Here is a 14707-nt window from a genome sequence, read left to right on the forward strand (position 1 = left end):
CAAAAAAAAAAAAAAAAAAAAGGAGTTAGAGACCAGCCTGACCCACATGGCGAAACCCATCTCTACTAAAAATACAAAGAAAAATTAGCTGGGTGTGGTGGTGGGCACCTGTAATCCCAGCTACTTGGGAGGCTGAGACAGAAGAACTGCTTAAACCTGGGAGGTGGAGGTTACAATGGGCCCAGATGGTTGAACCCGGGAGAGGGAGGTTGCAGTGAACTACTGCACTCCAGCTTGGGTGACAGAGCAAGACCCTGTCTTAAAAAAGAAAACGTTTATGTCTTCTTTTTCTCATCTTCTATTCCCTGGCCAGGGTAGAAAATGTTTTATAGGCTGGGCGCAGTGGCTCATGCCTATAATCCCAGCACTTTGGGAGGCCGAGGTGGGCAGATCCCCTCAGGTCAGAAGTTCAAGACCAGCCTGGCCAACATGGTGAAACCCCATCTCTACTAAAACTACAAAAAATTAGCTGGACGTGGTGGCGGGTGCCTGTAATCCCAGCTACTCGGGAGCCTGAGGCAGGATAATCACTTGAACCTGGAGGCGGAGGTTGGTTGCAGTGAGCTGAGATCGCACCATTGCACTCCAGGCTGGGCGACAGAGCAAAACTCCATCTCAAAAAAAAAAAAAAAAAAAGAAAATAGTTTATAATTCAAAAGAACGAGTACAAGCAAATCTACCTCTTGGGATACAGAAACATGTAGTTTCCTTGTGGGAGTACATAGATGTTACCATGTCTGCTATCCATGAGCATGTCAGTATCTTCAGTATGAATATCCCTGAAGCACAGGGAGCACTTGCCATCCTGTCCCAGTTACTATCTTGTGTAGAGGTTGAAGGTTTAGGGAGAGTCATGAATTATGTCAGGTCACCAGGGAACTGTCAATTGTTTACTGGTGAGATATGAGATGTGATATATGATTTAGACATTAGAGAGAACCTAACTCCCAGCATATGGTCAAAGGAGACATCGTGGTTTGTTGTTGATGTTAAACCATTGCTTTTTTCCTTCTACCTGAAAACTAACAAAAACAAAGTACTTTTCTGTTAAGGTTCTCTAATTCAAACTTCAGGATGGATGGGTTGGAAACTAGGCTTAAGTTTGTTTAAGATAATTGTGAGCAAAGCCTTTACTATGTAAGTTAAAGGTAAATAGAATGAGGCTAGGCCTGGTGGCTGAGGCCTGTAATCCCAGCACCTTGGGAAGCCGAGGCAGGTGGATCACTTGAGGTCAGGAATTTGAGACCAGCCTGGCCAACGTGGCAAAACCTTGTCTCTACTAAAAATATAAAAAATTAGCCAGGTATCATGGCATGCGCCTGTAATTCCAGCTACTTGGGAGGCTGAGGCAGGAGAATCACTTGAACCCAGGAGGTGGAGGTTGCAGTGAGCCAAGATCACACCACTGCACTCCAGCTTGGGCAAGAGTGAGACTCTGTCTCAATTTTTTAAAAAAAGGGTAAATACGCTGGGCATGGTAGCTCACGCCTATAATCCCAGTACTTCAGGAGTCTGAGGTGGGTTGATCACGAGGTCAGGAGTTCGAGACCGGCCTGGCCAGTATGGTGACACCCGTCTCCACTAAAATACAAAAATTAGCCAGGCGTGGTGGTGCGTGACTGTGGTCCCAGCTACTCGGGAGGGTGAGGCAGAAGAATCACTTGAACCCGGGTTGCGGAGGTTGCAGTGAGCCGAGATCGCGCCATTGCACTCCAGCCAGGGATCTTTACTATTTTTCAAGTCCTAACGTAAGATCTATATACCTTTTATGAAGCCTTTCTTAATCAATTTTGCCCATCCTGACTTCATAGGGTTTTATTGTCTATACCACTCCTTGGACATTGAATCTTATACTGTCTTGTTTTATTACTTTTGTTGTAGTCATTCAACTGAAAATATGGTGCATATCTTTTCAATCTAACTAGATTGTACCCTCCTTGAGGCCAGGAACCTTATGTTGATATTTTGTCTCTCTACTACAGGCTCTAATTCAATCTTCAGTAAATATTATTGAATGAATAAATGAGTTATTCCAATGTTAATATTCATGTAAAGTGCTTAGAACGTGATCTGGCACATAGTAAACACTAGTAAACAGTATCTGTTGTTATAGATAATAAATATATAGAAAATAAATAAATAGATAAAAATTATAATTTATTACCTGAAATCAGAATCATATGACTAGCTGATCCCTGAATGTTCCTCTCATTCTACCCTTTGCTGATTATCATTTCTATTGTTAAACTCAAAGATTTGGGGAATCTTAGAACTGAAATATTTCAGATTGCCTGATAAAATTACAGATATGGAAACTAGGCCTAGACAGATACTCGAAACCCATGTAAGTTTCGTTGCTTTTCTTAGATGCTCAAGCTCAGAGTCTGCTACCTTTTTTGTTGTTTTTGTTCTTTGAGACAGGCTCTCCTTCTGTCACCCAGGCCGGAGTGCAATGGTGTGATCACAGCGCTGCGACCTTGACCTCCAGGGTTCAAGCCAGAGCAGATTTGAGGCTCTCTAGTCCATCTCACTGTGACAGTGGTTCTCATCCTAGGGGCAGTTTTTCCCCCAGGGAACATCTGGCAATGTCTGGAGACATTTTTGGTTGTTATGCCTGGGGCATGTGCTACTGGCATCTAGTTGGTAGAGACCAGAGATGCTGCTGAGTGTCCTGTAATGCACAGGACAGCACTGCTACAAATAATTATTTGGGCTGAAATGTCCATAGTACTAAAGATTGAGAAACTCTGTGCTATAGGTAGTCTTTTCCTTTTATTTAACCTTCATTAGAGGGCACCCACCTGCTTCCCTGGTTAATGGGTTATCTTGTCGCAGAAAGTTCTTCTTACCAGATTGGTTCTTTATTTGATATTTCTTTTCTTTATATTTTGAGGAAAAAATTTATACAGTTCAAATATGTAGAAAAAATAAGCTTTGCAGAACAATTTCCCTCATATACCTGCCCTTTAGAATTGTTTGAGGTAACTGTAAAAATTAATTGGAGAGAGCTGTTACAGAAGCTTAACAGAGGTGGCCAGGTGTGGTGGCTCACGCCTGTAATCCCAGCCCTTTGGGAGGCCGAGGTGGGTGGATCATGACATCAGGAGATCAAGACCATCCTGGCTAACACAGTGAAACCCCGTCTCTACTAAAAAACACAAAAAACCAGCTGGATGTGGTGGCAGGCACCTGTAGTCCCAGCTACTCGGGAGGCTGAGGCAGGAGAATGGCTTGAACCCGGGAGGCAGAGCTTGCAGTGAGCTGAGATTGCACCACTGCACTGCAGCTGGGGCGACAGAGCAAGACTCTGTCTCAAAAACAAAATGAAAACATAAGTGTGCATGTGTCTTTATAGCAGCATGATTTATAATCCTTTGGGTATATACCCAGTAATGGGATGACTGGGTCAAATGGTATTTCTAGTTCTAGATCCATTGCGGCACTATTCATGATAGCAAAGACTTGGAACCAACCCAAATATCCATCAATGACAGACTGGATTAAGAAAATGTGGCACATATACACCATGGAATACTATGCAGCCATAAAAAAGGATGAGTTCATGTCCTTTGTAGGGACATGGATGCAGCTGGAAACCGTCATTCTCAGCAAACTATTGCAAGAACAGAAAACCAAACACCGCATGTTCTCACTCATAGGTGGGAATTGAACCATGAGATCACTTGGACACAGGAAGGGGAACATCACACACGGGGGCCTGTTGTGGGGTTGGGGGAGGGGGGAGGGATAGCATTAGGAGATATACCTAATGTAAATGACGAGTTAATGGTTGCAGCACTCCAACATGGCACATGTATACATATGTAACAAACCTGCACGTTATGCACATGTACCCTAGAACATAAAGTATAATAAAATAAAAAAACAAAAAAACAGAGGCTGGGCACAGTGGCTCATACCTGTAATCCCAGAACTTTAGGAGGCTGAGACAGGAGGATTGTTTTGAGCTCAGGAGTTCGAGACCAGCCTGGGCAACATAGGGAGACCCCCATCTCTACAAAAAAATTTAAAAATTAGCCAGGCATGGTGGCATGCACCTGTAGTCCTAGCTACTCAGGAGGCTGAGAATCACATGAGCCTAGGAGATTGAGGCTGCAGTGAGCCGTGATTATGCCACTGCACTCCAGCCTGGGCAACAGTGAGACCTTATCTCTAAAGAAAAAAAAAAGAAGAAGAGATTAACAGACCTCTCAATGCCTTAGCAATAGTACTTTGACAGCCAACTCTTTTAGCTCAGTGTTCCCTGATGACTGTAGGGTAGCAAAGGGGTTAAATGAAAAGAGCTGGTTGCTCATTCCCAGCTGGAGTGGGGGAAAGGGCAGAATGGCAGCCTTCTTTCTGCTGTCCTCCGTAGCTGCTTTGCTCCCTCATTCTTCCTTATCTCGCTGCCCCATGTCCAAGGCTTCAAGTATACAATGATGACTGCTACTGATTGAACATTGTTAGGAACAAAGCCCTATGGAGTGGTCAGTACAATTCCTCCTCTAGCAAGAGCTACCAGAACTATGATCCACTTTCCAAAGTTGCCTGAAGGAAAGCGCGAATATCCCAGTCTGCCGTTTAGAAGAAAATCCTAGATGTGTAGGCTGCTTTTTCATGAGTTTGCGGATCATCTTTTTCTTTCCCCTCACTAGTGCTCTTGCCTTCTCTCACTGGCAGTCACATGATGACGTCTTGCTCCAGAAGCCATTTTAATCCTTATTTAATGTTTGTACTCTAAAGTGATTCTTTTCTGAATGACTGGGAGCTTTAAGTTTCAAGGTCATAATTAACTTTAGCACTGGTTCCTGTGTGATTTAGGTGCTTATGCAAGTAAATACAAATGGCCAACTGAAATTTCATTTATATCAAGACATCTTGCCATTGTTTTTAACAAGAAAAGATACAGGAGTCACTGAGCCTACTCTGACTTTTCTGAATGTATTTATAGTTTATTTAAGATTTCTCTGGCCGGGCGCGGTGATGCATGCCTATAATCCCAGCATTTGGGAGGCCAAGACAGGAGGATCGCTTGAGCCCAGGAGTTAGAGACCAACCTGGGCAACGTGGTGAGATCCTGTTTTTACAAGTAACTTTTAACAGTCACCCAGGCTGGCTGGGCACGGTGGCTCACGCCTGTAATCCCAACCCTTTGGGAGGCCGAGGGGAGACAGATCACTTGAGATTAAGAGTTCTAGAACAACCTGGCTAACATGGTGAAATCCCATCTCTACTAAAAGTACAAAAATTAGCTGGGCATGGTGGCATGCACCTGTAATCCCAGCTACTCGGGAGGCTGAGGCAGGAGGATCACTTGAATCTGGGAGATGGAGGTTGCAGTGAGCCGAGATCATGCCACTGCACTCCAGCCTGGGTGACAGAGTGAGACTCTGTCTCAAAAAAAGAAAAAAATTAACGGCCATGGTAGTGTGCACCTGTGGTCCCAGCTACTCAGCAGGCTGGAGCAGGAGGATTGCCTGAGCATGAGAGGCTGAGGCTGCAGTGATCTGTGACTGTGCCACTGCACTCCAGCCTGAGTGACAGAGTGAGACCATGTCTCAAAAAAAAAAAAGATTTCTCTTAGGTGAGTCAGTAAAATGTAGTATTTCTAGCTTTTGATCAAATAGGATTTCTGAGGTTTCTAAACATTTATCTTCTTTCAACTGGGCCTAATAAAGTTTTCTATATGACTTTTCAGTTGCAAGAAAATTCCTTTGCAAGAACATAGCCTGCATACCACATTAAATGCAGGTGGTGTGCCTTGAGATCTAACCTCCCTGAGAAGAGAGTCAGAGTTGTGTGTGTTCTGTACAGCAGTCGGTTCATCGGTGCTTAGAATCTGTACAGTGCTCAGCAGCACCCTGCAAGAAGAGATTTGGAATCTCAGATGGCCTTGATTGGTTGGATAGGTAATCAGACAAAAACAAAATGAATTTTAATTCTTATGAATATAGACCCACTAAATCAGTGAGAACCTGTGTAGACACAAATCAGGATTTTGTCTAAGGATGGTAAAAATACATATCTGGGGCTGTGGCTGCCTGAAAGTTAAGTGAGAGTTAAATATTTTAAATACGAAATAACTTTTGAAACCAGCATGACACTACAACTACCATTATTACTAATAGCTAACTTTCACCTAGTACTTACTCGAGCCAGCATTGACCTAAACCCTCTACATTGATCTGAGCCCATTTACCCAGCAGATGCAAAAGAGAAAACACAAGATCATCTTTCCTCCCTAGGTCAGCTGAACAGTAAGCAGTAGCATAATGGGGCCCATCCCACCAGCTCAGGTGCCAGGCTGTTTGCAGCTCTACCTGTGATGTTTATACCTCGTGTAAAATTCTGGCGTCCGTGTTTGCTGAGCCTTAAGGAAACAAGAGCTGTTTCTTAGGATATAAATAGATATGTATGAATGTTACAAATGCGATGGGTAAAGGATATATATTTTTTCTTTGTTTAAAGCAAAAACGTGGCCAGGCGCAGTAGCTCACGCCTCTAATCCCAACACTTTGGGAGGCGGAGGTAGGTGGATCACTTGAGGTCAGGAGTTCAAGATCAGCCTGGTCAACATGATGAAACCCCATCTCTACTAAAAATACAGAAAAATTAGCCAGGCATGGTGGCAGGCACCTGTAATCCCAACCACTAAAGAGGCTGAGGCAGGAGAATCGCTTCAACCCCAGGAGGTGGAGGTTACAGTGAGCCAAGATCATGCCATTGCACTCCAGCCTGGGTGACAAGAGCGAGACTACATCTCAAAAAAAAAGCAAAAACATTTAAATTTGACTTGTATTTAGAATTGTTTTAAAAACAATTCTAATATTAGAGGCCCACATATGTGCATAGGAAGAAATATTCTAATCTTGGTAGGAAACATTAACATCACTTTAGTATACAGTTTTCTAATTTGAACCCACATGTGGAATTTAGAGAACTGGAATTTTATTTTAGTGCATTTAGATGAAGTTGTCAAACATTATACCTGTGAGATAGATTTTTAAAATCTTTTAGTGCTCTAAATCAGTGTCAGTAAGATTATTATATCATGAGCAAGAATCATGTGTAGAAATAACAAAAAATTGCTTTCCTGGTTTTTAGATGTGTGGTTTTTAACAACAGAGGAGTGGCGGGGGAGAATCTCTTGGTAAGTAAATTTAAAAGACAAGAGTCTTAAGTTTTTAAAGAATCATTTATAGTTTTATAACAAAAAGCATATTCTTTTTATTTAAAATAACTCTTTGTTTACATAAGCAATACAGATTTATCATACAAAAATACAGATGTGGAAAAAAAGGAAATTTACAAGACCCATAATTATATAACCAGGGAAATTCCCTTAGTCTGTGTTTATTCAGATTTCATATATAAATAAAATTTATGTAATATATTTCTATTTTTATAAAATTAAAGATTCTATTTTTTTTTTTTTTTTGAGACGGAGTCTCGCTCTGTCGCCCAGGCTGGAGTGCAGTGGCCGGATCTCAGCTCACTGCAAGCTCCACCTCCCGGGACACCATTCTCCTGCCTCAGCCTCCCGAGTAGCTGGGGCTACAGGCGCCCGCCACCTCGCCCGGCTAGTTTTTTGTATTTTTTAGTAGAGACAGGGTTTCACCATGTTAGCCAGGATGGTCTTGATCTCCTGACCTCGTGATCCCCCCCCCCCCCTTCTCAGCCTCCCAAAGTGCTGGGATTACAGGCTTGAGCCACCTGGCCCGGCAAGATTCTATTTTGTAACTAAACTTTTGTATTTGCTACATTTTAACATCAATAATTATTCACCTACATCATTTTTTTTCTACCCTCTCAACCTAGCTTTTCCTGACTCTGGGAAGAACTGGGAAGAGAAGGCCTTATTTTTAATGCAAAACACATTTTCTTTAAAAATTAACCAATGCAAAACAAATTAACTAATACAGTGATTTTTTTTCCACTTACGAAATTTACATTTGTTATGAAACAATTTTGTATGTTATATTTGTATTTTGCCCGCTGAAGTTTACATGGTGGAAATGTTATTGAAACCTTTTAAAATTTATACCAGGTCTTTTTTCCCCCCGTCTAATTCTGAGGTTTTGCTAGGATAGATCTTTCACCTCTTAGAAAATCACTCTATCTGATGTTTAAATCCGTGAGTTGGAATGAGAAATATTCCACTCGCTAACATTTTCTTCAGCTTTTTAACTTTTTACAATCTCAGCAGGTCAAAGGCAATTCTACTAGGATTGAAAGAAACATTTTGGGGGTCATTGGTAGAGAATGACATTAAGACTATAAATAATTAAGTCATGCTGGAAATAAAAATTGACAGGTCACAAATGTCAACACTTTGTAAGAACTTGGGAAGAAAAAACCTCTTGTACTTTGCTTTACAGTGACTTAGGCACTGGAGGAAATGAAGATCAATACGATTTCGAAAGCAAAAGTAACAGAGTGTTATGGTCTCACTCAAGTGCCTTGTAATAAATAGTTTGATGTGAAGGTTCACATTTCCTCATTCAGTCCAGCCCTTTAGGAATCTCGTAGACAGATAGTACTCTAAAGGGGAAAGATTTGAATGTGTCACTGTGGCCGTGGCCCAGGCAAATCATTTTGAACAGCTCCTGTCTGCTGTGCATTCTTCTAGGACACAAAGCGGGGGAAGACATGGTCTGAGGCTCTCAAGGAAATTATGTGCTGCAAAGCCGAGCTCGTTAGTTCTTTATGAAGTGAGGGACAAAGATCTGTTCATTCAGCAAAGCCGTGGTGTGTGCCTGTTAAATCAGGCACTGTGCAAGGCAATAGGGTGAAGATATACATATTAATGAGACACAGCCCTAATCTTTAGGAGCTCAAACTTTAGTTGTGGGAGACAGAGTCAAGTCCATAAAAATATACACAGTGCTAAGTGTAACAGTAGCCTTTGTTAAGGCTACAGAGCACAAAGGGAAAGAGTAACAAAGCGCCTTGGGGAGGTGGGAGAACTTAGAGAGGAGGTAGCATTCTGAGTTGGATCTTGAAGGCTGTAATATTGGACCTCCAAAGGGGAGAGAGGCTTTCTCAGCGCAAAGACCAGGGTATTATACAGTGCATGCAATAGCAACTACTTACTATGGCTGGATGATGATGATAATTTTATCTAATATTTATGGAATCTGTAGAATGTATCAGTTATGTCTTTTCCTATTTAATCTTCAGAAATAGAAACAGCCCAATGATTTAGGTAAGTATAGCCCCCATTATCTCCCATTTCCTTTTGGAGACAGGGTCTTGCCCTGTTGCCCAGGCTGGAGTGCAGTGGCACAATCACGGCTCACTGTAGCCTCGACCTCCTGGGCTCAAGTAATCCTTCCATCTCAGCTTCCTAAGTAGGTGGAACCAGAGGTGTGTGCCACCATGCCTGGCTGATTTTTTATTTATTTGTTTTTTGTTTGTTGTTGTTTATAGAGATGGAATCTCACTCTGTTGCCCAGGCTGCTCTTAAACTCCTGCGCTCAAGCGATGCTCCCACAGTGCTGAGATTCCAGGTGTGAGTCACTGCACCTGGCCCTGTCCTGCATTTTACAGATAAAGAAAACAAGACACTGGTAGGTTAGGAACTTACCCCTCGCAGTCAATGGCAGAGCCAGGATTCAGACCCAGATGATCTAACTATGTGCTTATGTTCTTGACCATTATGCTTCATGCTTTCTTACTATTCTGGAAGTGGCAGGAATTTTTCTAGAAGGGTAGGGCCAGATTTTGAAGAATCACATGTAGAATCCTAAGAAACCTGGTAGTGAATCATTGATATTTTGAAGCAAGGGCATAATTTGATCATGGTCATGTTTTAGAAAGAGAACCATGGCAGTGGTGTGTAGGAAAGAAAGAGATGGAGGGGAAGGAGGCTGGAGGCTGGAGGCTGGGAGGCCAGTTAGAAAGCAGTTACTACAGACCTACATGGAGTTTGGAGTTGGAAAGCAGATGGAAGGGGAATAAAGAAGAAATAACAAAAATGAGTAGTGTTCATGGGGAAGAAAATAGTATTAGTTGTATTGTGGGAAGTAAAGACAAGGGAGTCAAAGGTAATATTTCTAGCTTGGCTGGCTGATGGAAGATGCTGGTATTTGAAATAGGAAATTTAGAAGAATTTGTGAGATTATGATGTAACAAAGATAACAGATTCCATTTTAGATGATTAGGGTGCTTTTAGATCATCTCGGTAGAAATTTTTAGTAAGTTTGTGGATGTACTGGACTGGCTTTCAGGAGAAAATAGGCAAGCAAGAGAGAGACAGACTGAGATTATCAGTGTGCAGGTGGAAGCTCAAGAGTAGCTGAGATTAGTTAGGGCATGTGTAGAGTAAAAGGGGAGATTGATGGTTAGAAGCTTAAGAAACAACAGGCTGGGAGTGGTGGTTCATACCTGCAGTCCCAACACTTTGGGAGGCCCAGGTGGGAGGATCACTTGAGCCCAGAAGTTGAAGATCAGCCTGGGCAACATATTGAAACCCTGTCTCAAATATATACGTGTGTGTATATATATATGATATATATATAAAATATGTGTATATATATTATATATAAATATATTGTATATATTATATATTATACAGCATATCATATATAATATATTGTATATATTATATATGTAAAATATATTGTGTATATATTATATATATATTTTAAAAAGAGAAAAGAAGCAACAAACAGGAAGGAGGAGAGAAAAAGAGAAGGATGCTTTAAAAAATTCTCTCCTTAGCATTTAAAGTTAATTAGAAATTTGCTTTGAAATAGTATAGACCCAGTAATTTTCAGCCCATAAGCTTTAATTGTATTTTTGAAAAACCTCCAAGAATTCACTGAGTTCTAAGTAAGATAAGAGTAGCTGGGTCTCTGGAGTCTTACACAGTATGTCAGTTAAATTTTGATTAACTAGTACCCCCCAGCAAATATGTGTCTCAGAATAGCTAATAACACACTAAGCTGTTAGCGTTACAGTCTGGCAGGCAGCTTGGGTTTATGTAGCAGAAAGGACCTTGGACTCAGTAAGAAGTCCCAAGTTCAATTTCTGTTGTCACCACTAACCAACTATAAGTGGTAAAGTACAAGTCAAATAACCTGTTTCTCTTTTCTTAACTTTGAAATATAATAATGTGTACTTTGAAATATAATAATGTGTACTTGCCACCTCACAAGGTTGTTTCAAGTTCACATGAAATAATAAACATGAGGCTGAGCACGGTGGCTCACACCTGTAATCCCAACACTTTAGGAGGCTGAGGTGGGCAGATCACTTGAGGTCAGGAGTTGAAGATCAGCCTGGCCAATATGGTAAAACCCCATCTCTGCTAAAAATACAAAAACTTGGCCGGGCGCGGTGGCTCAAGCCTGTAATCCCAGTACTTTGGGAGGCCGAGACGGGCGGATCAAGAGGTCAGGAGATCGAGACCATCCTGGCTAACACGGTGAAACCCCGTCTCTACTAAAAAATACAAAAAACTAGCCGGGCGAGGTGGCGGGCACCTGCAGTCCCAGCTACTTGGGAGGCCGAGGCAGGAGAATGGCGTAAACCCAGGAGGCAGAGCTTGCAGTGAGCTGAGATCCAGCCATTGCGTTCCGGCCTGGGTGACACAGCGAGACTCCATCTCAAAAAAAAAAAAAAATACAAAAAATTAGCCAGGCGTGGTGACACATACCTGTAGTCCCAGCTACTTAGGAGGCTGAGGCAGGAGAATCATTTGAACCCAGGAGGTGGAGGTTGCAGTGAGCCAAGATGGCATCACTGCACTCCAGCCTGGGCGACAGAGCAAGACTCCATCTCAAAAACAAACAAAAAGAAAGAAACAGTAAACTTGAAATATCTTGTAAAATAAAACTTTTTAGGGCCAGGCACAGTGGCTCATGCCTGTAATCCCAGCACTTTGGGAGGCTGAGGCAGGCAGATCACATGAGCCCAGGAGTTTAAGACCAGCCTGGCCAACATGGAGAAACCCTATCTCTATTAAATTAAAAAAATAATAAAAAAAACAGGCCAGGCATGGTGGCTCACGCCTGTAATCCCAGCACTGTGGGAGGCCGAGGTGGGTGGATCATGAGGTCAGGAGTTTGAGACTGGTCTGGCCAACATGGCAAAATTCCGTCTCTACTAAAAATACAAAAATTAGCCAGGCATGGTGGCACATGCCTGTAATCCCAGCTATTTGGAAGGCTGAGGCAGGAAAATCACTTGAACCCAGGAGGCGAAGGTTGCAGTAAGCCCAGATCATGCCACTGCACTTCAGCCTGGGCGACAGAGCGAGACTCCTTCTCAAAAAAATTTAATTAATTAAAATTAAATAAAGTTTTTTATAACTCAAGGCATAATTGCTACTGTATTAACTCATTAGATCATTAGGGTATAAGAAGTATACATTTAATTAGTTTACTTCCTTGAAATTCTTTTTTAAAGTACTTGTTCTAAAAGGATATAATTATAATTACCTTTGGTCATTCTACATCCTTATTATTCTTTTTTGAGTTGGATCAAAAAATGAGATGTTAATATTGATTATTAGAGTTAGCGTTGATATTTAGATCCCTTGATAATCCTGCTTCTTTCTGTCTTCAAGCTAAGAACAATTACTGTGTCATACTAGAGGAACTCTGATGTTTATTTATACCTCACCTTGTTCCAGAAAGAATTTAATGTAGCTCAGACCCAGAGTAAGCGAGACTTTAGGGTAGGCATAAAAAAGAACAAAAGATGAATCAGCAGAGATCAAACAGGAAGGAACTGTCTCTAACAGAAATTAGCTCACAGGAACTAGCAAAGGTGAAATGAAATTTAGGGTAAGCAGTTCTCCTAGGAGTGGAAATGTTAGAGATATACTTAGAATTTATAGAGATTACTATGGCTCCTACAAAGGAGAATAAGGAAGTAGAAATTTTCCACTGCCATTGTGTCCTCATTTCCAATTAGTTATTGTAGGATTGGGGGAAAGCCAAAGGCCTTTCTTATTAGGAAATGAGCATCCTGTACTAACTTTTCTCCTTGGGTCTGTTTCCTACAGTAGACAGACAATCCGAGTCTCAGTGGAGCAAACCTCAGATATCCCCGTAGGATTCTAGGAGCCTTGGAATAGATGGGACTTTTTCTTCTGCCCTGCAGATTGGTTTTCAAGGATAGGAATCCAGGTTACCCACAAATTCCCTAATATTGTTGATTACTTTGTGAACTTGTTTAGGAATGGTAACTTACAAATAACTTAGCCAAAATTTGTTGAAAGCTCTTTTTAGTTATAGGATCTATAACTAAAAGCTGTAAATTTAGTTGTACATCCTATAACTAATATTCAAAATAAGTAAATATGTAGACACAGAAAGCTATTTTTAGTTATAGGATCTTGGGTTCCCTATTTTTAGTTATAGGATCATGCAGACTTCTGTGTCCCTAACCCAATAAGAAAAGCATCCTAGCCACTTTGGAAACTCGTCTGGCAGTTCCTCCAAAAGTTAAAATAGAGTTACCATATGACTCAGAAATTCCTGAAATAAAAATATATGTTCTCACAAAAACTTATACATGGGCCAGGCACAGTGGCTCATACCTGTAATCCCAGCACTTTGGGAGGCCGAGGCAGGAGGATCACTTGAGTCCAGGAGTTCAAGACCAGTCTAGGCAACATAGTGAGACCTTGTCTCTACAAAAACAAAAAATAGCCAAGTGTGGTGGCATGTGCCTGTTATCCCAGCTACTTGGGGGGCTGGGTGCAGGAGAACTGCTTGAGCCCAGGAGTTTGAGGCTTCAGTGAGCTGTGTTTGTACCATTGCACTCCAGCTTGGGCAATAGAGACCCTGTCTCTAAAAAATAAAAATAGGCCGGGCGCGGTGGCTCACACCTGTAATCCCAGCACTTGGGGAGGCCAAGGCAGGTGGGTCACAAGGTCAGGAGATCGAGACCATCCTGGCTAACACGGTAAAACCCCATCTCTACTAAAAATACAAAAAAAAAAAAAAAAAAAATTAGCCAGGCGTGGTAGTGGGCGCCTGTAGTCCCACCTGCTTGGGAGGCTGAGGCAGGAGAATGGTGTGAACTCAGGAGGCGGAGCTTGCAGTGAGCTGAGATTGCGCCCCTGCACTCCAGCCTCAGCATCAGAGCGAAACTCTGTCTCAAAAAAAAAAAAAAAAAGGAATGAAGTCTTGAATGCATGGATGCACTTTGAAAGCATTATGCTAAGTGAAGAAGCTCATCTCAACAGACCACATACTGTATCAGTCCATTTATATGAAATATTCAAAATAGGCAATCTGTAGACACAGGAAGTAGGTTAATGATCACCTAAGACTTGAGGTGGAGGATGATTGCTAATAGTATCATCATCGAAAAGAAACCAAAAAGGTTTCTTTTTGGTGTGATAAAAATACTCTTAAATTTTGATGGCACAACTCTGAATATGTGAAAAACCATTGACTTATACCTGAATTATGGTATGCAAATGACATCTCATAAAGCTTTTAAAAAGAAAAATCTCCTTTAAGTGCTTTCTAGTTCAAGTTAGAGCTGGCTCAGCAGTTAAGGGAGGGCCAAGAAGGTCAAGTAGAAGCTGGAAAATAATTTAAAGCAGCACTGCCCAAAATGTGGCCTGTGGACCAACTCTGTTCCTCAGAGTACCTGACTCCAGTCCCAGACCAGATGAGGAGCTGAGATAGAATGTAAGCCAACTTAGGCCGGATGCCGTGGCTCATGCCTGTAATCCCAGCACTTT

General features: G+C 41.7%; 1 protein-coding gene across 4 annotated transcripts in view; it reads left to right on the forward strand.

Annotated features, from left to right (window-relative positions):
* Positions 1 to 14707, forward strand: part of ABHD3 (abhydrolase domain containing 3) — a 68658-nt gene that overhangs the window by 6468 nt on the left and 47483 nt on the right. For all 4 annotated transcript variants that reach the window (XR_002730773.3, XM_023207802.3, XM_023207801.3 and 1 more), the window contains exon 4: positions 7105 to 7150. Coding sequence is in view for 3 of the 4 variants with exons in the window: in XM_023207802.3 (XP_023063570.1) it covers positions 7105 to 7150 (46 nt within the window). In the remaining variant the exon portion in view is untranslated. The remainder of the gene's footprint in view (positions 1 to 7104; positions 7151 to 14707) is intronic.

This window comes from Piliocolobus tephrosceles, chromosome 18, assembly GCF_002776525.5.
Source record: "Piliocolobus tephrosceles isolate RC106 chromosome 18, ASM277652v3, whole genome shotgun sequence".
In the NCBI taxonomy this organism is placed as follows: Eukaryota; Metazoa; Chordata; class Mammalia; order Primates; family Cercopithecidae; genus Piliocolobus; species Piliocolobus tephrosceles.